Source organism: Notothenia rossii (assembly GCF_949606895.1).
Source record: "Notothenia rossii genome assembly, chromosome: 10".
NCBI lineage: Eukaryota > Metazoa > Chordata > Actinopteri > Perciformes > Nototheniidae > Notothenia > Notothenia rossii.
In genome coordinates this window covers 1,100,439-1,123,544 of record NC_136908.1, presented here as the reverse complement: position 1 = coordinate 1,123,544, position 23,106 = coordinate 1,100,439, and the positions used below count along the sequence as shown (strand labels likewise).

At 40.7% G+C, this 23,106-nt stretch overlaps 2 protein-coding genes across 4 annotated transcripts in view; one reads left to right on the top strand and one right to left on the bottom strand.

Annotated features, from left to right (window-relative positions):
* The window catches only part of phf14 (PHD finger protein 14), an 85,978-nt gene extending 73,728 nt beyond the window's left edge, over positions 1 to 12,250 (bottom strand). For both annotated transcript variants that reach the window (XM_079655802.1, XM_079655803.1), the window contains exons 1-4: positions 12,113 to 12,250; positions 6,322 to 6,432; positions 3,774 to 4,594; positions 1,455 to 1,587 (exon numbers count right to left, since the gene is read on the bottom strand). In XM_079655802.1, coding sequence (XP_079511928.1) covers positions 1,455 to 1,587; positions 3,774 to 4,594; positions 6,322 to 6,432; position 12,113 — 1,066 coding nt within the window. In that variant the 5' untranslated portion in view covers positions 12,114 to 12,250. The remainder of the gene's footprint in view (positions 1 to 1,454; positions 1,588 to 3,773; positions 4,595 to 6,321; positions 6,433 to 12,112) is intronic.
* LOC307022902 (class I histocompatibility antigen, F10 alpha chain-like) overlaps positions 1 to 23,106 on the top strand; it is a 455,191-nt gene that overhangs the window by 242,741 nt on the left and 189,344 nt on the right. The gene's annotated exons all lie outside the window — the stretch shown is intronic.

The following is a 23,106-nucleotide window of genomic DNA, read 5'->3' as shown; positions in this document are numbered from 1 at the left end:
GGTTTGTTTCATAGTGTCCATATTACAGAACACCAAATACAAAGATGTATGTACTGAGGGATGTGTAATAAAGAGGGTCAATTCTCCATTTAGTTTATTATGAAGGACCTGCGATTGTGATTATTTCTAGGTGTCCTCTCATTATGTCTAATTCATATTCTTATCAAGAACCAATCCATCAACCACCAACTCATGTGCTGAATGGCCCAGGCTCTAATAGCTTAACATCTATAAGAGCTTCATTATTATACTATATACAGATTTCACGTCCAAAATAAGAGAAGCAGCTTTGTCAGGAGCTTTGAAATGAGGTGCAACAAGGGTGAATTCATTAATATATGAAGTGATTGAGAATTAGTGGCGTCACATTGATCCAATTTGCACGCTCCCAGTCTCACAGGGTTATTGATCCGTTTCCTACGCACTCATTTTTTGAAGTCAAAGACAAATACCTGCCCTGATTTTATAGAGTATATAAATCCACACGCTTTTGAGTCATTAAACCTCGTGAACTGTAATCAGATTACATTTCTCTGTGACGCAGTCGTTACAGTTATAAGCAGGATGTTATCTAGTTGCTGCGTGCTAGTCATGAAATGTGGGTGTGTCCTCCCTCCTCTGATTTGTACTAAGTTTTCATGCCTCCAGCATCTGCCTTTTAGCTGCCATTGACTCCCATTAAAGCAAAAAGGGTTAGGATCCTCATATAACTGCCTGCTGGGAATTGGTAGAGGGATGACATTTGGTGTGGGGGATGGTCTCTTCCCATGCTTTCTCCCTTTTCACTTGTGCTACACTCAGGAGTTCATGGATGAGGAGACGGATGAGAAAGTCTCTACTTCTATGAATAGTTATCACCGCAGTAAACCGCATTTGATTCTATCTTAATGAACATTATTCAATGTTCTGTTCTTGTACATATCATATTCTATACACATGTATATAGACTTCTTGCACTATTTTGTATTTTATGATATATGCAGCATTGTTGGAGGATCTCAGGTCAGAAGAATTTCATTTCCATCTCTACTCTTAGCTGCTGAGCATCTGATGAAACAACCTTTGAATCTTTGAATCTTATGAATCTTATGAATCTTGAATAAACAGGCTTTACACAGCGAGCATCGTGGAGGAAAGGTCGCCCGTTTGACGGAGGAATCGCCATCTTTATAAGACATTGAGTAAGATACAGGTACCTTGACTACCTGTATCTCACCTGGACCAGTGTCACGATGGGAACTGAGCTAAAGAAAAGAATTAGTGCTGATCTGATGAGGTTTCACTTTATTTTGTCCTTTGATTTAAGGGAGCTGATGCTACAGAGGCCAAAAGTAATATAACTAGTAATGTAACTGATTACTTCCAGCAGTGAGCAATTAAGTAAAGGAAGTAACTTCAAGTAACTAGTAATGTGTAATGCATGACTTTCTTTGACCAACTTCCCAACAACTCACCCTCGTGCACGGTCACCCCGCAGTTGTCACACTGAATGATCTCGTCTGCGTCCTCGCTGTTGTCTCCCAGACAGACGCAGCAGATCAGGATGTGCTGAGCCGTCCAGGTCTGAGCGCGGTCCAGCAAAGCTTCCTGGGAAATCAGAAACAGAGACACAGTAAAGCCACTTATCAACGTTGGTAAATCCCACATACAATGCTCATGGAGTCACTGCGCTAAGTCCAATTGTCCTGGAGTCAGTGCGATAGCATCCAAAGCTCTCGTTGGATTATATGTGAATGTTGTTTGGAGCGCAAAGAAGCCAAATACCTCATTCATGAGCTGCGCTTTATAAAAGGACTATAACGTGGGGAGGACAGATTTAGTTTAGTTTCTCTCACTGAGAACAAAGAACGGGGAACAAGAAGTCTGTCCCGATGAAACTAAAGTATAATAACACAACTGTGACTATCAGGCGATATCATTTCAGAGACAAGGTAAACATGACAGTCTGAGTAAGCTGCTGTTACTACAATTCACACTTTTCAACTGAACTGGAAAAAAGTTTGTGGACTAATTGTGAATTTTACAGATTTTCCCAAACCCGTTTTCTCACATTTAAGAAGCTGACACTACTGAAAGCTAACGTTACTAAAAGCTGACACTACTGTTAGCTTCCATTACAAACAGCTTCACCCAACATGTTTCTGTCTACAGCGGCAATGCAAGAAGTAAAATATCATCAAATAGTAGAAAATGACTTTTCCGATGGTCAAACTCAAGGCCCGGGGGCCAAATCCGGCCCGCGACCTAATTTTATGTGGCCTTGCAAAGAATATAATATACAATACAATTGGTGTAATTGTTGAATATTTACTTTCAATTATTTGCCGTAGACTTCTGCTTTCAGACGTAGTTATTTGGGAAGGTATTACCAGAACTGATGTAATATAGTACATTATTTAATATATATTATATATTTACATATGTATATTATTTATATATAATTAAAATGACAACCGGCCCTTTGAGTGCAACCATAATGCTGATGTGGCCCGGGATCAAATTGAGTTCGACACCCCTGGTCTAATTGATTAGTTGTCTAATTGCTGCTGCCCTTATATGGTGCAATTAGCTAGAAATCTAATGTATGCCTGCTCTCTCTCTGACATCTGACACCTCTGTATGATTTGTAACTGTCTGTTGCATTTATATATAGTTTTTTCTCAATAATTTCACTTAAAACTGATGCGTAAAATTCAGCTATTCCACATGGTTATTTCTAGGGATGCTCCGATCCGATACTCACTCTCGGCCGATCGATCGATCGGTGCTCTCTATAAAGGCCGATCAGGAGAGCCGATCACATGACGCAAAATACATGACAATTTTCTCTGAGAGAGAGAGAGAGAGAGAGAGAGAGAGAGAGAGAGAGAGAGAGAGAGAGAGAGAGAGAGAGAGGAAGAGAGAGAGAGAGGAAGAGAGAGAGAGAGGAAGATAGAGAGGAAGAGAGAGAGAGAGGAAGAGAGAGAGAGAGAGGAAGAGAGAGAGAGGAAGATAGAGAGGAAGAGAGAGAGAGAGAGAGAGAGAGAGAGGGAGAGAGAGAGAGAGAGGGAGAGGAAGAGAGAGAGAGAGGAAGATAGAGAGAGAGAGAGAGAGGAAGAGAGAGAGGAAGAGAGAGAGAGAGAGGAAGAGAGAGAGAGAGAGAGAGAGAGAGAGAGAGAGAGAGAGAGGAAGATAGAGAGGAAGAGAGAGAGAGAGAGAGGAAGAGAGAGAGGAAGAGAGAGAGAGAGAGAGGAAGAGAGAGAGGAAGAGAGAGAGAGAGAGAGAGAGGAAGAGAGAGAGAGAGGAAGATAGAGAGAGAGAGAGGAAGATAGAGAGAGAGAGAGGAAGATAGAGAGAGAGAGAGAGAGAGAGAGAGAGAGAGAGAGAGAGAGAGAGAGAGAGAGAGAGAGAGAGAGCGCTTCCTCTCATCTCTCCCGTGTTATTCTCCAAAGTTAATGTGAACTTGAATAACGTGCTTCATTTGAATGTAATGATTATGTTTGTTGTTGTTTGTGGAAGCTCCAGAGAATGAGCCCCATCACTTTAAATGGAAGATGCCCATAGGCCCCGCCCACTCGATCGGATCGGCCGATACTGATTCCGGCGACCGGCCCCAACATTGGCGACCGGAGCCTCCCTAGTTATTTCATACAGACGGAACATGCTGTAACCTGATGGATCATGTTTGAGTTTTAAAATGTGTCCATGGATCCACAAAGCGAGACTGTCTCGTCTTGTGAGTTCCGTTTCTCCAAAGACGAGACAGCAGAACCACACGCTGTCCTTTGACTCACCTCGTTTCTCTTCCCCTGAGACATGCTGTCATTGGTCAGCTCTTCATCGAACGCATTGCTGCTCTTCGTCTTCTTCTTGGGTTTCTTCAGGTCTTTGTCACTGTCACTGCTCGTATCTTTGTTGTTGTTACTGTTCTCCTGCCCATCCTCCTTGTCATCATCGTCATCATCATCATCATCGTCGTCGTCATCGTCATCATCATTATCATCATCGTCATCATCATCGTCGTCACTAGCGCTGCCTCCCTCCTCTTCCTCATCTCCTCCTCCTCCTCCTCCTCCTTTCTGACCCCCAGTCTTTCCCTTCTTCTTCCCAACGCTCGGTCTCCAGTCGTTATCGTCCTCGCTGTCGTAGTCGTCCATTTCGTTCAGATCCTCCATGGTGGTGAAGTCCAGGAGAGGTCGGTTCCTCCTGAAATTCCACTTCTTCGTCTCCGTTTGATTTTCCTCCGTGTTTCCAGACGTTGATTCGGACTCCGGCTCTTTTTCCAGGTCTTTTTCCAGGTCTTTTTCCAGGTCTTTTTCCAGGTCTTTCTCCAGGTCTTTTTCCGGCTCTGGATCGGACGTTTTCTTGCTCTTCCGTCTGCTTTTAGTCGCTGGAACAATAGGGGTTTCCTTCGTGGAGCCATCGGAGGAAGACGGCGGTTGTTTTGATTTCTCTTCGTCTTCCGTTAGATTTCCGTCCGCTGCCAAGTCTTTGGCTTCGTTCTCGTCGATAGCTTCGTCTGCAGAGCCGGCGTTTTCGGAGTCGCTTTCTGATCCGGCGGCGCTCGCTTTGGATCCCTCGTCTTCATCGCTGCCGTTTCCTGTGCCGTCAGATCCTAGAAGAGAATAACAAATAACAACAAAATCAAAGCAGAGAACAAATTAGATCGTCCTGAAAGTCCTGAGGCCTGTACTACGAAGCTGGATGTTCTCTTAGCGGCTAACTTCAGGTTAACTCGGGGTTTCCGGTCCTACGAAGCTGGTTCTCTTTTTAGCGGGCTAGATCTCCATGGTAACTGATGCTGAGCGGCTAGCCTGCCCCGGAGCAGGTTAGGTTGCAGGCTCAACTCAGTGAAAGCACTGCCTGCTGACCAATCAGAGCTCAGTGTGCGGAGTTTAAAGCGATCAAGTCATATTACAGGAGAAAGGAAATAGAGAAAAGCTGCCGTTGCAGAAAGACGGCCGGCAAAAATCAGCGACTGTGTGAACGTGAACATTAATAGAATATCACCTCCCATCTTCAGAGCAATCTGACTATTAGAACATTAGCGTTAAGAAAGCTTACTTAATGGTGGGGCAGGTAATTTTGGAGAAACCAGCTCGAGTGCGCTAGAATTTGAAAAAATCTGCCACTTCCTCACAGAGCCCCTTCTCCAACACACACGAACGCGCACATGACCAATGAGGGCACGAGATAAGTTTGTGCACAGATGGAAGGCTGACAGGCAGGTAGGCCATCCAGTTACTTTAGCCGGGCCGGTTCAGATGATTGGTCGTGCTTTTTACAGAACCACGGCTTCCACAGAAGATATTTCTTTATGGATTTTTTGTCAAAGCTCTTCAGATATTCATTGCTATCGGGATGTTAAGAGCATTCCATGGAATATAACAAAAGGTGTATCTCGAGCCGGTTTCTCAAACTTACCTACCCCACCTTTAAATATCTGCCACAACACAAGTAACCAGATCAAAGTAACATTACGTACAGTCCGCGGCACTGTGAGTGCAGACGTCGATGTGTACCATTATCAATCATATCACATCATAATGTATCATATATCTCCTGATCTGAGTCAGCTGAGCCGTATCTGGCCGTGCAACACTCACAGTGTCACATACTGGATGCAGAAGGATTATTTGAAGCAACACATTAAGTTGAGGAAACACTCGAGTCAAATGTAATGAAAGTCAGATGGTGTCTTAGACGGGGCAGTGATATCATAAACCTGTTCATGTACGCATTCAAACACTTGTTCTGTTACCAGCTGTATTCACCTTGCAGGTGCAGCTATGTGGCTTTGATCCTGGATCAAGTGTTTAAGTCATGGATGTTTAAAGTTTAACTTCTTCATATGTCTAATATTATAGTTGACTTTTCATTCAGGAAGTATGACGCTGCGCTGTCTGTACGCTTCTCCATGTTTGTGATTGGTCAAATGTTGCTAACCCCGCCCCTTTCATGTGAACGCTCACATAACTAGATATGGCAAAGCTGGCTTGAGTTAACGAGTTTATCATTTTTCAGAAAATGCATAAAAGAGGTTTAAATAGATTTAAAATGTTCCACATTTTTCTCATTTTGCAAAGAAATGGTTCAAACTAAACATGTATTGGATGTTGGTAGAGGTTGATGTGATGGTAGGGCTGCAAAAAGGATTTATTAGATGATTTGAACTGTTATAGGAGTTGAAATCAGATTCTCAATATAAGAGGGAATGATTCTTTTTGAAACGTTTACAAATATATATTAAAATGATCATGGTGTTATCTTTTAAGATGTGTCCCAAACAAGTGGTTAGGGTTATGTGAGATCCCATAATGCCGCTGATCTCTTCCTGTTTACCTGTGGCGTCGCCCACTTCAAAGTCACTGTCGTCGGAGCTGTCATAATCCAAGGCGTCCAATAGGGAGGCGGCGAGGGGCTTCACCTGCCGCCGCTTCACACCTCGGTCCACTGCAAACACAGAGCTCAAGTTAGCTGGGAAAGTCTATATAATATCCTGCTTTACTCAAAAGATCCAATTCAACATTCAAAGGTTTTATCATCAGATGCTCAGCAGCTCCAGTGTAGAAATGGAAATGACATTCTTCTGACCTGAGATCCTCCAACAACGCAACATATATAATCAAATACAACAATTTAAAATAGTGCAAGAAGTCTATATACCGTAATTTTCGGACTATAAGCCACACCTGAATATAAGCCGCAGCAGCGGCATACCACTCTCGGTTCCACTTTTATTTTTGCGCGCTACCTGTCTCACTCTTTTCCGGCCTCCAGCTTTTCCTGCTGGAACCCGCCGCTTAAAGGTGGGGGTCCGCGGACCGGCCATAGAGCCCATAGAGTTAAAGGTGTTGGCCGTTAGCTGTAAAAATCCATAGATTAGCCGCACTGTTATATAAACCGCAGCGTCGAAAAATAGGGAAAAAGGCGCGGCTTATAGTCCGAAAATTACGGTATATGTAAATAGAATGTTATATATATATACAAGAACAGAATATGAAATTAAATAATGTACATTAAGACTAAATTAAATACGGTTTACCTACTACCTACCTATCTATCCATCTATCCATCCATCTCTCTATCCATCCATCTATCTATCCATCTATCCATCTATCCATCTCTCTATCCATCCATCTACCTATCCATCTATCCATCCATCTCTCTATCCATCCATCTATCCATCTATCCGTCCATCCATCTCTATCCATCCATCTACCTATCTATCTATCCATCCATCCATCCATCTATCCATCTATCTATCCATCCATCCATCTATCTATCTATCCATCTATCCATCTCTCTATCCATCCATCTACCTATCCATCTATCCATCCATCTCTCTATCCATCCATCTACCTATCCATCTATCCATCCATCTCTCTATCCATCCATCTATCCATCTATCCGTCCATCCATCTCTATCCATCCATCTACCTATCTATCTATCCATCCATCCATCTATCCATCCATCCATCTATCTATCCATCTATCCATCTATCCATCTCTCTATCCATCCATCTACCTATCCATCTATCCATCCATCTCTCTATCCATCCATCTACCTATCCATCTATCCATCCATCTCTCTATCCATCCATCTATCCATCTATCCGTCCATCCATCTCTATCCATCCATCTACCTACCTATCTATCTATCCATCTATCCATCAATCCATCTATTTATCCATCCATCTATCCATCTATCCATCCATCTATCTATCCATCCATCTATCTATCTATCCATCCATCTATCCATCTATCCATCCATCCATCTATCGCTCCATCTATCTATCTCTCTAACTATCTATCTATCCATCCATCTATCTATATCCATCCATCCATCCATTCATCTATCCATCCATCCATCTAACTATCTATCTATCCATCCATCTATCTATATCCATCCATCCATCAATCCATCCATCTATCCATCCATCCATCCATCTATCCATTCATCTATCCATCCATCTATCTATCCATCCATCTATCTATCTATCTATCCATCCATCTATCTATCTATCTATCCATCCATCTATCTATCCATTCATCTATCTATCTATCTATCCATCTATCCATCCATCTATCTATCAATCCATCCATCTATCTATCCATCCATCAATCCATCCATCTATCTATCTATCTATCCATCCATCAATCCATCCATGTATCTATCTATCTATCCATCCATCTATCCATCCATCCATCAATCCATCCATCTATCTATCTATCTATCCATCCATCTATCCATCCATCAATCCATCCATCTATCTATCTATCCATCCATCTATCCATCCATCCATCTATCGCTCCATCTATCTATCTCTCTAACTATCTATCTATCCATCCATCTATCTATATCCATCCATCCATCCATTCATCTATCCATCCATCCATCCATCCATCCATCTATCTATCTATCCATCCATCTCTCTAACTATCTATCTCTCCATCTATGCTATTGCACTGATAACAGCCTGTTATTAAAGCGTTGCCTGAAGCTCCCACACAAAAGAGAGAGAGATGTCCTCAAAGCATTGAATGGATACTGATTGTATAAAACAGACTGTCAAAGGAACATTCATTCTGTCTTTAAATATATCAAGGACTGATATGTCCATAATTAGATGACATGCTATATCTCTGGGCTGAAGCAACAATCTCTTTGATTAGTTTACGTAACTTCATCAGGATGAGTACCTTTGTTAAAACATGTATTCATATTTATCATAAAGCTGATCAAGAAGTGGAACTTATGTGATATTCATTTTGGTATTCCAGGTTATTGTGTCGGGGGAACTAGTCCGAATCTACTTCAAAGTTTGAGAAACGTTCAAGCGCCAAGCTCGTAAAGTAGACAACGGTATATCCCCCTTTAGATCGATGCAAGATTGTGTTTCATATTGCTTTTAAATACGTAAACAACCAAGGGCACCATATAGTTCAACGCACGGGAGGAGACCGTGTAGACATCCAGCTAAGAGTCTGCATCACTCTAATGTAAGGATTCAGGTTAATACACTAACAAAGTTCTTCTGCCTCCAAAACCTCACTCAACATCGTGTTCACAGCACATTCAAGCAGCACTCCATCGATGTGGGAGTGCAGAATAAAATGCAACCTATAAAGTGTCTTATACCAAAACAGATCACTTTCCTGCATGTTTAGGAAGCAGGTTAACAGACTCATCTGCTAATCTATGAAGACAACAAGCTCATCTTATTCTATTTTACATATACTTACAAGATAGTTAAAATCAGGGGTGCACATAACTGGTACGCAGGTACGCGGCACAAATCTGAATTGTGTAACGTCATTTGTGTCACTACGCGCCTTTGCCTACCTCAAAACAAAACACATATTTCGTCTACACGTGTTTCTTGTAAACACTCAATGGAGTAAACTACGACACATTAAGCAGCTACGTTGCCGTTTCGCTCCCTGCTAAAAATCTTCAGACTTTCTATGACTGATTGACCTGGTCCTGGCTGAGCCGCGCAGGACATGACCGACGGACCTGTGAAGCTCTACAGGAGGCTTAAATCACCGGACGACAGAGTTGGTCGCCGTGTGCACAGACAGGGTGAACGTCGGTATGAACAACAGAATTGTGCCAAAACTCGGCCGACTGGCTGCAGAGGGAGAGTCCCTGAGCACTTTCTGTGCCCCGCGCACACACTGGAGACCTGCGCAACATCAGCTGATCACAACGTGCACGCTCTGTGGTCAAGCTGCTGCAGTTTGATTTACAACAGAGTGGAGTAAAACACACAGCTGCAGACTCACTCAGGGTGCTATGGAAGAGTTTGAAATCAGACAGAGGTGGAAGAAGTACTCAGATCTTGTTCTTGAGTAAAAGTAGAAGTACTCAGATCTTGTTCTTGAGTAAAAGTAGAAGTACTCAGATCTTGTACTTGAGTAAAAGTAGAAGTACTCAGATCTTGTACTTGAGTAAAAGTAGAAGTACTCAGATCTTGTACTTGAGTAAAAGTAGAAGTACTCAGATCTTGTACTTGAGTAAAAGTAGAAGTACTCAGATCTTGTTCTTGAGTAAAAGTAGAAGTACTCAGATCTTGTACTTGAGTAAAAGTAGAAGTACTCAGATCTTGTTCTTGAGTAAAAGTAGAAGTACTCAGATCTTGTTCTTGAGTAAAAGTAGAAGTACTCAGATCTTGTTCTTGAGTAAAAGTAGAAGTACTGAGATCTTGTTCTTGAGTAAAAGTAGAAGTACTCAGATCTTGTAGTAAAAGTAGAAGTACTCAGATCTTATACTTGAGTAAAAGTAGAAGTACTCAGATCTTGTACTTGAGTAAAAGTAGAAGTACCAGAGTGTAGGAATACTCTGTTACAGTAAAAGTCCTGCATTCAAAATGTTCCTCAAGTGAAAGTAGAAAAGTATTCTCATCAGAATATAGTGAAAGACAGTAAAAGTAGTCGTTGTGCAGATTGGTCCATTTCAGAATAATAGATATGATATGTTTTATAATGATTGATCATGAAAGTGTTCTCAAAGCTGGTAAAGGTGCAGCTAGTCTGAATGACTTTGTATACTGCAGGGTAGCTGGTGGATTTACTCCAGGTGGAACTAAAGTCTGATTTAACACTTGATTAGATTTCACATCATTCATCCACATCTGTGAAGTAACTAAAGGTATTAATACATGTAGTGGAGGAGAAGTACTCCATGTACCTCTGAACTGTAGTGGAGTGGAAGTACACAGGAGCATCAAAGTCAAGTAAAGTACAAATATCTCAAAATGATACTTAAGTACTTGAAGAAGTGTACTTAGTATTTTCCCACATCTGAAATCAGATATGACTTCAAGTCATCATTTCTTAGTATTTGATCCTTCAACTTGGAAATGCAAGAACTTCAAAGTTTTGGCAACAACTTTTGGAGAAAGCAAATTGGAGGCTTAAAAAGAGACAGGGAGGTTCATCTTCATCATCTTCATCATCTAGCATGCAAGAAGTGTGAACAGAGGAAAGTGAAGAAGACACTGAGGAGGACCACGCTTCGTGTGGGGCGAGTACCAAACGCTGTCTCCTGGTACTCATCTGAGTAACTCAGTCAAAAGGTGATGTGCACCCCTGGCTGTAACATCCTTTATTGTTGTAGGTCTTCTATATTGTGTTGCATAGTTGAAAGAGCCTAGGACTTCAGATGTTCCCTGCAGCTGCTATTCAGAAGATGATCAAACCTTTTGACTCTTGAATCTAAGAAACCGAGAGAAGCATCAGTCCTAGTTTCAGATTTGAGGAATCAGCACATCTACTGGTGTTTGTTTACATCATGCAGACATTAACACAGACCTCTGGGACTTCATGAAACATGAATTAAACCCTCCAGCTTTAATAACAAGCCACCCTGATGCTGATATATTAAGATGAGATTCATTTCTATTTGATCTGTATTGACTTGCACTATCTTATCTGTTTTATTTGTGCCATGTCCTATGTATATGTTGTATTGCTGGAGGAGCCTGTGACGGACGTTTGTCATTGACATATCTAAACTGTAGCTGCTGTACAAATGGCAATAAAGCCTTGAATTGAAATAAACGCTCCTCATGTGCAAACTGCAGCTGTTAGCAGAGAGTTAGCAAACAAAGGGCACTGCTGCAACAATAACGTGACCAAAATGCTAGAAAATGCTGGTAAAACTCTTGTTCTGTCAGCTAATACTCAACCACATAGATTATCTTTCACCTAACACGTAAATGCATGGATAATAATCCCGTAAAACATCACACTGACTGGTTTACTGCAGCTGCACCTCCTCACATCCTTCAGCTACTTAGCATAAGAGCTAACATTAACATTAGCCTCTCCCGTTAAACAGACGGCTTTGTTATGCAAATCATTAACTGCACTTTACACATACAAGCATGAGAACATCATCACAGGTTAGAAAAGCAGTTTACACTGATAAAAAGAGACGGGGAAAGGTGCAAAAGCTGCGCTAAACACACGTTAGCATCACATGCTAATCACACAGCTGGGCTAGCCGTTAATTAGCCGTTAGTTAACCGTTGGAGCGAAACAACGCTGTTAAATAAGAGTGAACTTCACAGTAATCAGGGTGAAAGTGAGAGGACATAGAGAGTAAAGAGACATCATGATAACTCACTCTTGTGTCTGTTTTTTCTCCTGTTAGCCTGTTAGCAGCAGCTCTCCTGTTAGCCTGTTAGCATCAGCATGAGGACAATGGAGCTGTGACGTCAGCCTGATGTTGTTGCCATGGGGACAGATATATGAGGAGGATGCACTGCAGAGGAATATATGATAAAAACAGCTAATAAATAAAACCATGTTGCTTATTAAAATAACATACTGTACCTATAAAGTTGCAGCATACTTGCACAACACAACAGGACATATTTAACTGCACCTACGTATGTTTCTGTCCCTTTAGTAGATATTAGAGCGTATTCTACATGTTTCTGTATGTATGTTTCTGTATATGTAGATACTCCTCTGAATATATGTCTTTTCTACGGAGAATATGTATATTTTGTTTTAAATGTTTATTTCTATTGTATTTCATTCCATTATTACTGCTGTGACATCCATCATAAATGAAGTATTGGTCTTTTTCTAACCTCTTAATCATTGCTGCTTTTCTAATTATTATATAAACCTAATAAACTTTATTTAATTAGCACGTTTCATGCAAGATGCTGCCCGAAGTGCTTTACAGGTACAACATAAAGCATAATTAAAAACAAGTTATAAAGAAAGAGAAAGATTTATATCACAAAATAATAAAACATTAACACTGATAGCCTACCACTAAAATGACCCCAAACTAAAAGCCAAATTAAAAAGATAGGTCTTCAATTTAATTTTATAAACGCAAATGGAGTTTGCTGAAGATCCAATCCATTGCCAAAGAACAATTAAAAACACGTCTGCATCACTCTCAGTTTTTAAGAAAAGCCTAAAGACCCTCTTTTTCTGCACCGAGTTTTACTGACTGTCCTGGTTTTATCTTTTAACCTTGTATTCTCTGTTTTTAAATTAAGCTCCCTAGTGTTCTACGTCCTGCTTTCTAAAAAATATGTTTCGTAGATCATTTGTAACTCTCATTGAATTGTGAAGCACCTTGAGATGATGTTGTGTTAAAGGGGACCTAGCATGCAAAATGCACTTTCTGATGTCTTTTCTACATAAAGATGTGTCCCCACTGTGTCCCCACTGTGTCCCCGCTGTGTCCCCGCTGTGTCCCCGGCGTGTCGGGGAACTCACGCAGCGTCAGGAAATAAAACCCTCTCTCTTTTCCCCCGTACCCAAATCTCTAAAAACGGGGGAACAACGGAGCTGATCCAGATTTGCGTCCGATATGACGTAATATCTGAAATGTGGACCCACGGCCCAATCAGAAACGTTGCTATCAGAAACAATGCCCGACTGTTTTGGACGTAATATGGTCTGTGTTCACATTAGCATGGCTAACACTCAGAGCTAACCTGTACTGGAGAGCATGTGTGTGAAGAAGCAGGAAGTAAAAAGGAACTCACCTTGTGGTATAACCGGCAAGAGAGAAAGCCTTTGAGCTCCATACTGTTTCAGAGAGAATCCTTGATAATCCATGATATGGCGTTTCATCACGGCAGTATTTAGTTTAGACAGTAGCTGCCGGGTCCCGCATGAGCTCAGACCCCTACTTTTTTAAAGCTGTATTCCCCAAATCATCACTTTAGAAACAGGAAGTGAAATAGAGGATATGAGGCATGGCTAGAATGGGTGATCTGTTTGGTGTTTGGAGCAAAACACTTCATAGATATGTTTTTTATATTTGTATATATATCTGAGACCTATGCTACCTTTAAAAGTGTGCAATACAAGATAACATGTATTATTATTATTATTATTATTATTATTATTATTATTATTATTATTATTATTAAATGAAATGTTGCACTGGCTTTTAATAATAGTTGAGCATAACATTTTGATATTTGTATGTGTTTTTATATGTTTCTAGTTATTGTGCTTTTTATCTTGTTTTTTAATTATTGTGTTATTATTTTACTCCGATTGTGTTATTTAGTATTTGTTCCCTGTACAGCACTCTGGTCCACTGAGGTTGTTTAAATGTGCTGTATAAATACATAAAGATTGAGACTGTCACCTGCCTCAATGTTAAAAAGTGCTGCTTTGACTTCCAGTGAAACTCTGTATTAACTTGTCCTCCAGTGAGTTGTATTCTGTTCATTCACACCTGGCCTCACGAACATTATCACAGGGACTCGTCCAACACTATCTGGATGCATCATGCAGTGAATGATGAAAACACTGATAGTGATGATGATGATGATGAAGATAGTGATGATGAATATGATGATGGTTATCCTCTGTGTTTTGATGCCCTGATAAAAACCTCCTCTGTGCAGCACAAAGCGGGGCCATTTGTCTTCTGCAGGACCGTTGTCTTCGTCCCTTTTGCTTCCCGGCGCCATCCGTCTTCCCCTCATCGAGCATCAGGATCAATCCCCGCTCATTTATTTTAATCCTCTCTTTATTTTCTAAACTGGCAAAGTCAGTGGAGCACAATGGAAACAAAGCTGGGGGTTTGAGAATGAGCCAACAGTACGATCTTATGCAACTGATTAACTCAAAAAGAACATTTGCAGAAATTTACAAACAACTGCATATTAGGGATCTTTTCAGTCCTCAAGATCCTCTGATCTGAACCAGAGGCCATTTGAGTACCAAGCTGTTTTTAACATGTTCTGAAGCTCTGTTAAACACAAGCTTTAAAGAGTCCTCTCCTGCTGATGTTCAGGTGTATATCAGTATGTAGTGTCTCGACTTTAAAGAGTCCTCTCCTGTTGATGTTCAGGTGTATATCAGTATGTAGTGTCTCTACTTTAAAGAGTCCTCTCCTGCTGATGTTCAGATGTATATCAGTATGTAGTGTCTCTACTTTAAAGAGTCCTCTCCTGCTGATGTTCAGGTGTATATCAGTAGGTAGTGTCTCTACTTTAAAGAGTCCTCTCCTGCTGATGTTCAGATGTATATCAGTATGTAGTGTCTCTACTTTAAAGAGTCCTCTCCTGCTGATGTTCAGATGTATATCAGTATGTAGTGTCTCTACTTTAAAGAGTCCTCTCCTGCTGATGTTCAGGTGTATATCAGTATGTAGTGTCTCTACTTTAAAGAGTCCTCTCCTGCTGATGTTCAGGTGTATATCAGTATGTAGTGTCTCTACTTTAAAGAGTCCTCTCTGCTGATGTTCAGGTGTATATCAGTATGTAGTGTCTCTACTTTAAAGAGTCCTCTCCTGCTGATGTTCAGGTGTATATCAGTATGTAGTGTCTCTACTTTAAAGAGTCCTCTCCTGCTGATGTTCAGGTGTATATCAGTATGTAGTGTCTCTACTTTAAAGAGTCCTCTCCTGCTGATGTTCAGGTGTATATCAGTATGTAGTGTCTCTACTTTAAAGAGTCCTCTCTGCTGATGTTCAGGTGTATATCAGTATGTAGTGTATCTACTTTAAAGAGTCCTCTCCTGCTGATGTTCAGGTGTATATCAGTATGTAGCGTCTCTGCTTTAAAGAGTCCTCTCCTGCTGATGTTCAGGTGTATATCAGTATGTAGTGTCTCTACTTTAAAGAGTCCTCTCCTGCTGATGTTCAGGTGTATATCAGTATGTAGTGTCTCTACTTTAAAGAGTCCTCTCCTGCTGATGTTCAGGTGTATATCAGTATGTAGTGTCTCGACTTTAAAGAGTCCTCTCCTGTTGATGTTCAGGTGTATATCAGTATGTAGTGTCTCTACTTTAAAGAGTCCTCTCCTGCTGATGTTCAGGTGTATATCAGTATGTAGTGTCTCTACTTTAAAGAGTCCTCTCCTGCTGATGTTCAGGTGTATATCAGTATGTAGTGTCTCTACTTTAAAGAGTCCTCTCCTGCTGATGTTCAGGTGGATATCAGTATGTAGTGTCTCTACTTTAAAGAGTCCTCTCCTGCTGATGTTCAGGTGTATATCAGTATGTAGTGTCTCTACTTTAAAGAGTCCTCTCCTGCTGATGTTCAGGTGTATATCAGTATGTAGTGTCTCTACTTTAAAGAGTCCTCTCCTGCTGATGTTCAGGTGTATATCAGTATGTAGTGTCTCTACTTTAAAGAGTCCTCTTACTTACTGTATTGTGATTCAGAAGCACAGAAAACACTCTAGTCATTTACAAAAGGACAAATGAAGTGCACAAACATCCCGTATCCCAGGGTTACCCTCAGGCCATTTACTCCGAGGGCAGGATGAAATGTGTCGGGCGATAAAAACTCCATGTTGGCGAATTTAGTGAAGAGTGATTTAAGGAGGAAGGGTTTTCTCCTCTGATATCAGTCAGCTCGATGAGCCGCAGGACAGAAGCAATTACACCCAGAGTCGGAATAACACAGGAAATAAAAACATTACTATAAAGACGCTGTGTGACGTGTGAGCGTTAAAACCTCGTCTGAAGAGGAGTAATTGCATTGTGTGTTATTTATGAATGGTGAGGTAAACACGTCTGTACACACCTCCACCTCCACCGTCCTGCATTTAGATTGGAATATTTATCTGTCCATATAGTGTAAATCACATGACTTCATTTATCTTTCATGAGTCTCTGCCTCTACAGTTAGTATTTGTGCAGAAAGTGAATTGTATTTCTGCTTGGCTGCCGACGCCTCGCTGTATAAATGTTAACGTGCAACCAATTACATCTGAGACATGCAGGACAAATGATATTTAAAGAAGAGCCGTTTTCAGCTCTCACTGAGATAAATCTGAAGATGCAATTTAATGAAGATCAACAAAGTGTTGTCTTTTTTAAACGTTGGTGTTAAAACAGAGGCTCCGGGACTATGTGGCAAGGGATATACAAATTAGCATTATTGACTCTAAAATGTACTCAAAATTAGACTAAGACAATATTAATAACTCTCCTCTGAGTGTAGAAATAGGTCTGTGTAGCCTAGCCTAGCTTAAAACAAAAACAGCGCTGTCTTAATTTGCCTACTTCTATATTTACTCTTGCTATTTTGAGTGCCTAAATGCATTTACGCAAATAAATATTGCTAAATGCACTATACGTACGCTCATGGTGCCTTTGTAACCGTCAGAAAGTGTGTGGAAGAGTGACACACTCGAAGACCGCCATCTTGGCTACGTAGCATTAGCTCAACTGAACTCAGCACTTTACAAATAAAAGCCAAACATGCTGCTGTTTTTTTCTGTAGTTGATAAAGATATACTCTCGTCAAAAAGGAGCCAATCTTAATTGTCGTGGGTTAATAGAGCAGTGTGTGATGATTTAGTACAGCGAACAATAATGCTGTTAGCTAACAAGCTAGCTAATGGGCCAATCGGCTAGCTAACAATAATAATAATAATAACCAATTTTATTTAAAGATTTTATAAAAATATTTATTTCATTCACGTGAACAAAACTTTAAGTGCTACAGAGCAAAAAGGCAGAAACAAAACAACAAAAACAATTAAAACAACAGAACAATATATTATATTACTTTTAAAATCGTTCTCTGTGACACAAAAAAAAAGGGAAAATCATGTTGGTGAACACGAATCAATAGATACATTTTGTGACTATAACACGAAATGCGGGGGAGGCCTGGTCTGGAGATACCGCGGAGAAACCGGAGTGTTGCCACACTGCTGATTGCCTATTTCCTTGCTGCTGTCCTGACGTGGTTTTGCTTCGGGAACATCGTGGATGCTGTTGAGCTGGACTGGGAAAATGGCAAATGTCGTGTTTCTGCTGTGCCTTTTTTTGACTGTGCTGGACAAGGAGAAGTTCGCTAGTCATCCTGACAATTCTGCTGGATGCGGGTCCGTTCTGCCGCCCGCAGTGGACATCCCCTGTACAGGTTCGGATGGGTTGCACAAACAATTGCTAGTTGCACTGTCGCGGACATTCATTTCGTCAAATGTCTGTCTTTCTCACATGCCTGCCACAATGGTCCTTCAGAATTGTTTTTTGAACTCTAATCTCACTTTTGCGAAGTTTGCTGGTGACTCTAGAACAGCTGAAAATGTATGTGTGTTGATTAAGAGGAAAAGGTGCTTGGTATTTTTATTGTTGTTACTATCAGGAAATGTACAGCCAAATCCGGGTCCACCTGGTAGTTTTAGTCAAATAGCTACTCCTGCTGATTTTAGTTCTAGATCGGGGTTAGGTTTAATTCATTTAAATGTGCGCAGTCTGTTACCTAAATTAGATTTTGTCCGTATTTGGGCGAGTTCAACTGATGCTGATGTCATTGTCTTATCAGAAACGTGGCTAGACAAATCGATCTTGGCCTCTGACATTTACATAAATGGTTACAATGTATATCGCACTGACCGTCCTAAAAAAGGTGGTGGCGTTGCCATTTATGTCAAAAATAAGTTTTGTGTAACAAAAATGGTTTCCAAATCTGTTAGTAAACAACTAGAATTTTTAGCTGTGAATGTCGAAGTAACAAAGGGTCAACAGGTCATGGTGGTGGGTTGCTACAGGGCCCCCTCGGCTGTCAAGGACTCCTTATCTTCATTGGCAAAACTGTTATCTCAACTTTCCTACAAGGAAATAGTGCTGCTTGGTGATTTTAATTGGGATTGGTTAACTTCTGTGTCAGAAGATTTTAAAAACCTGTGTACCTCTTTGAACATTACTCAGATTATAGACAGTCCTACTCGCCCAAATATTAAGTCCCCAAATAAATCCTCCTTAATTGATCTAATTTTAACAAATGTTCCATATAAATACTCATCTGTGGGAGTATTTGCTAATGATGTGAGTGACCACTGTGTTGTAGCCACAATTAGGGACACTAAGGTCCAAAAAGTTAAACCACGCATCATCACAAAGAGAGATAAAAAACACTTAGTGGAGCAGGGTTTTTTACATGATCTGTTTGATTTTGATTGGGGAAAAATCGATCTGTGTGCTGATGTAGAAACTGCATGGTCTTATTTTTATCTTGGTTTTATAAAAATTATAGATAAACATGCACCTCTGCGTAAATTTAGAGTGAAGGGACGAAACAATCCCTGGTTTTCTGCTGAAATGTCCAGTCTCCTTCATGAGAGAAACAATGCCTGGGCAAAGGCTAGGAAATCAGGCTCAGAGGTAGAATGGCTACGCTTTAGGCAGCTAAGGAATAGCTTTACTTCAAATGTCAAAAGTGCTAAGTCAAAGTACTATTTGTCAGTTACCACAGAAAACCTGAATAATCCTAGTAAATTTTGGAAAGCCATAAAATCGATTTCCACTGGTGATATCCCAAATGAGCTACCTCCGTACCTCACCACAGCATCTGGCATTATATCAGACAGGGCCACCATGCTAAATTGCTTTAATAAGCATTTTGTCTCTTGTGGCTCTCTGTTTGATTCTGTCACTGACTGTGCTTCTGCTTCTGTGAACGCTCCAGTCCTTGACTCTGAACAATGTGGTCTGGAAAACCCTTTCAGTTTTACTCCTTTAACTGTTGGTATTGTCCATGAAGCTTTATCCAAGTTAGATCCTAAGAAACCGGCTGGCCCGGACAACGTAGAACCTTTCTTTTTAAAGATAGCTGCAGATTTTATTGCTCCACCTCTTACTTCTCTTTTTAACCTCTCCCTCAGCACAAATACAATTCCTAAAGTATGGAAGTCTGCTTATGTCCTGCCTCTACTGAAAGGAGGGGAGGCAACTATTTTAAATAACTATAGGCCAATCTCTAAATTGTCAGTTTTGGCTAAGGTGCTCGAACGACTTGTGAGTGAACAAGTAAAGGAGTTTTTATGTATAAATGATATCCTGTCTAAACATCAGTCAGGCTTCAGGAAGAAACATAGCACCATCACTGCAACAATGAAAGTGGTAAATGATATTACTAGTATGCTAGATAATAAACAGAGTTGTGCAGCTCTGTTTATTGACCTTTCCAAAGCGTTTGACACCGTTGATCATCGTGTCTTAAAACAGAGGCTACTCAGTACTGGCATATCCAGCCATGCAGTGGGGTGGTTTGTGAACTACCTCTCTGAAAGGTCCCAATGTGTTCACTTTGATGGGCTGTCTTCTGAGTGGTTAAACATTGCTAATGGTGTTCCTCAAGGTTCTGTTTTAGGTCCACTTTTATTCTCCATATATATCAACAGTTTAGGTGAAAATGTGGATGAAGCTACTTTACATTTTTATGCGGACGATACCGTGATGTATTGTGCAGGTCCCTCCATTCAGGAGGCGGTTGTTAAATTACAGGCTGTTTTTAACATTATTCAGACTCAGCTCTCTGAACTAAAGCTTCTTTTAAATGTGGATAAAACCAAGATAATGCTCTTTTCAAAAGCTAAAAAGTCACCAGAGCCTGTTTTAGATATTGTATCAACGCAAGGAACAAAACTTGAAGTTGTTGCCTGTTACAAATACCTTGGTATCTTGCTTGATGACTGTCTCTCTTTTAAACTTCATGTCAATAACCTGCTTAAAAAACTGAGGGTTAGGCTAGGTTTCTTTTTCAGGAATAAGTCCTGTTTCTCGCTTGAGGCCAGGAAAAGGCTAGTCACTGTGACCTTTTTACCTGTGCTGGACTATGGTGATCTACTGTATATGAATGCACCTGCCAACTACCTAAGCAAACTAGATGCTGCGTATCATAGTGCTCTGAGATTTGTCACTAACTGTAAAGCACTTACTCATCACTGTACATTGTATACCAAGGCAGGTTTACCATCACTCACTGTACGGAGGCTCAGTCACTGGTACACTTTTATCTATAAAGCTATGTTGGGCAAACTCCCGTATTATATCTGTTCATTGATAAAGCAGAAAGTTGCAAGCAGCTATTGTCTGCGATCACAGGATATAGTCTTGTTAGATGTGCCAAGAGTAAGGACTGTCTTAGGTAAGACAGCTTTTATGTGCGCAGCTCCACTTGCTTGGAACAGTCTACAGGCAAAATTGAAATTGAGCATTTTTATTTCTTTGAATGTATTTAAGGCATGTCTAAATGAAATGCTTTCTGACACTCTGGGTATTTGTAAATGTTGAATATGTAAATATGATATCCTCTGTTGTTTGTATGTTGTTTTTATGTTTCATGTGGAACTAAATGATGCAGGTCTCCCTTGTAAATGAGATCGATGATCTCAAGGGACTAATCTGTCTAAATAAAGGTTTGAAATGAAATGAAATGAAATGCCGTGAGACTGAGTTGAAATATGGGGCTTTTATTTACGTTTATATCTTAAATAATAACCAAAACTTTAACTTTAACTAAAAAAACTAGGTTTCTTCACAGACATCCATCAGAACACAAATTGGAAGTCCTTCACCCCTTAAAGTCTTACATTTCAACATCATACTTCACTCACTACAAACATGGGGAGCCACAGAGAGAGAAACATGTGAAGAGGGGAAAGAGACGTTTGGGTCAATGGGTTCAACATCTTAAAAACATTATTTGTGACTCTTTTAGTCCTTCTGCAATAAAATGTGTTTTCTTAAAACCCATCACTTCAAATGTTTATCATATTTTTATAAAACCCAATTTACTGTTCGCTTGCACACTTGACCCTAAACCGCTAAGATGCTATTTGCAGAAGAGTCAGAGGACTTTCAAACAACACAGTACCCCCCCCCCCCCCCCACACACACACACACACACACACACACACACACACACACACACACACACACACACACACACACACACACACACACACACACACACACACACACACAGCAAGGTTAATAGATGTCGTGGAGAGTGTGTTCATTAATCTGACACCTTTCCTGTGTTTTCTCATCGCTGCTCCGCCACTTTGAATCTCGTGACGCCTCAGTCACGTTCACACAGATATCCTCAGAAAAATGCAGATGTCTGACTTCCAATTCCCTTTAAAAGGCGACAAACGATTTATAAAAGTTGCGGCTCTCTCTGTGTGTGATGGATGGGCTGTCATCCTCCCACAGTGCATTGCTTCCTTCTCCTTATGGACGCCTCACTGTGAGCGGCACGCTGTACTTTTTCTCTCTTATCGGAGCTCCGCTGCTTTCGGGCCGCCTCACATAAACAAACAGTGAAAAATCACGACTTTGAGAGGAGGAAAGTCAGGAGATAGAGCTCATAGGGGGAGGAAATCATCTTCACCAGAGAGGGAGGAAGTGGTCGGGTCTTTTGTTCAAGGAGAGCAGTAAAAAGACATTCAAAAACACAAATAAATCATGGCCATTAAAACGGGAGCATGCAGAAATCCTCTGCATTTTATTAAGAAGCTTCTTCAAGGGGTTTCCCTACATTAGTACAGCATGTAGTCATCAGGCATTTGCGTTACTTACCTGTTCATGCTCATGATGTTACATGAGGGACACGAATGCATGTGTTGTGTTTTGAATTTCATCTCTAAAGATATGGTTCGTAAAAAATATGGAAATCAGAAAATAAATACAAATCTGAAATCCTTTATGAGTCCCGTTGCGGGGAAATGTACAGTGGAAGAGCAAAGGTCACATCACACACAAACATTTAAAAACAAATGAATTTAAATAAAGAGACAAAAACACGTGAATCAAAAATCTGCAGAAAACACCCTTGAACACAGTGACATCACTATGAATAACTTGCACTCCTATTGGCTATCACTCCAACACATTGTACATGATAGGCTAAGGGGCGAGACATCTCTAAGCGGTTGACCAATCACAACAGAGCCGGCCAGCAAGCCAATCAGAGCAGACTGGGCTCTGGTTTCAGACAGAGGGTGAACTGAGGGAGAGGTTGTATGTGATGTATTGGTGGCTGAAATAGCAGCAGAATAAAAAAGCAGAATGCAAAGAGCGTATATTGCACAAGATTGTAATAGTCTGTATTTTGTGGTGGTTTGAAAACAAACTCATGAATCCAATAAGTGACATAACAAATATGGAAAAAGCCTTTATTACATACTGAGATGTGTAAAGGAGAAGCTGGAGTCATTGGTGCAGCTGCCGAGTTACATGTGTGATTTGCACCCGAGAAAAAACACTTTACGGAAACATTAGACTTGTAGAGATGTAGCTGATGTTCTCACGTGTGTGTGTGTGTGTGTGTGTGTGTGTGTGTGTGTGTGTGTGTGTGTGTGTGTGTGTGTGTGTGTGTGACCT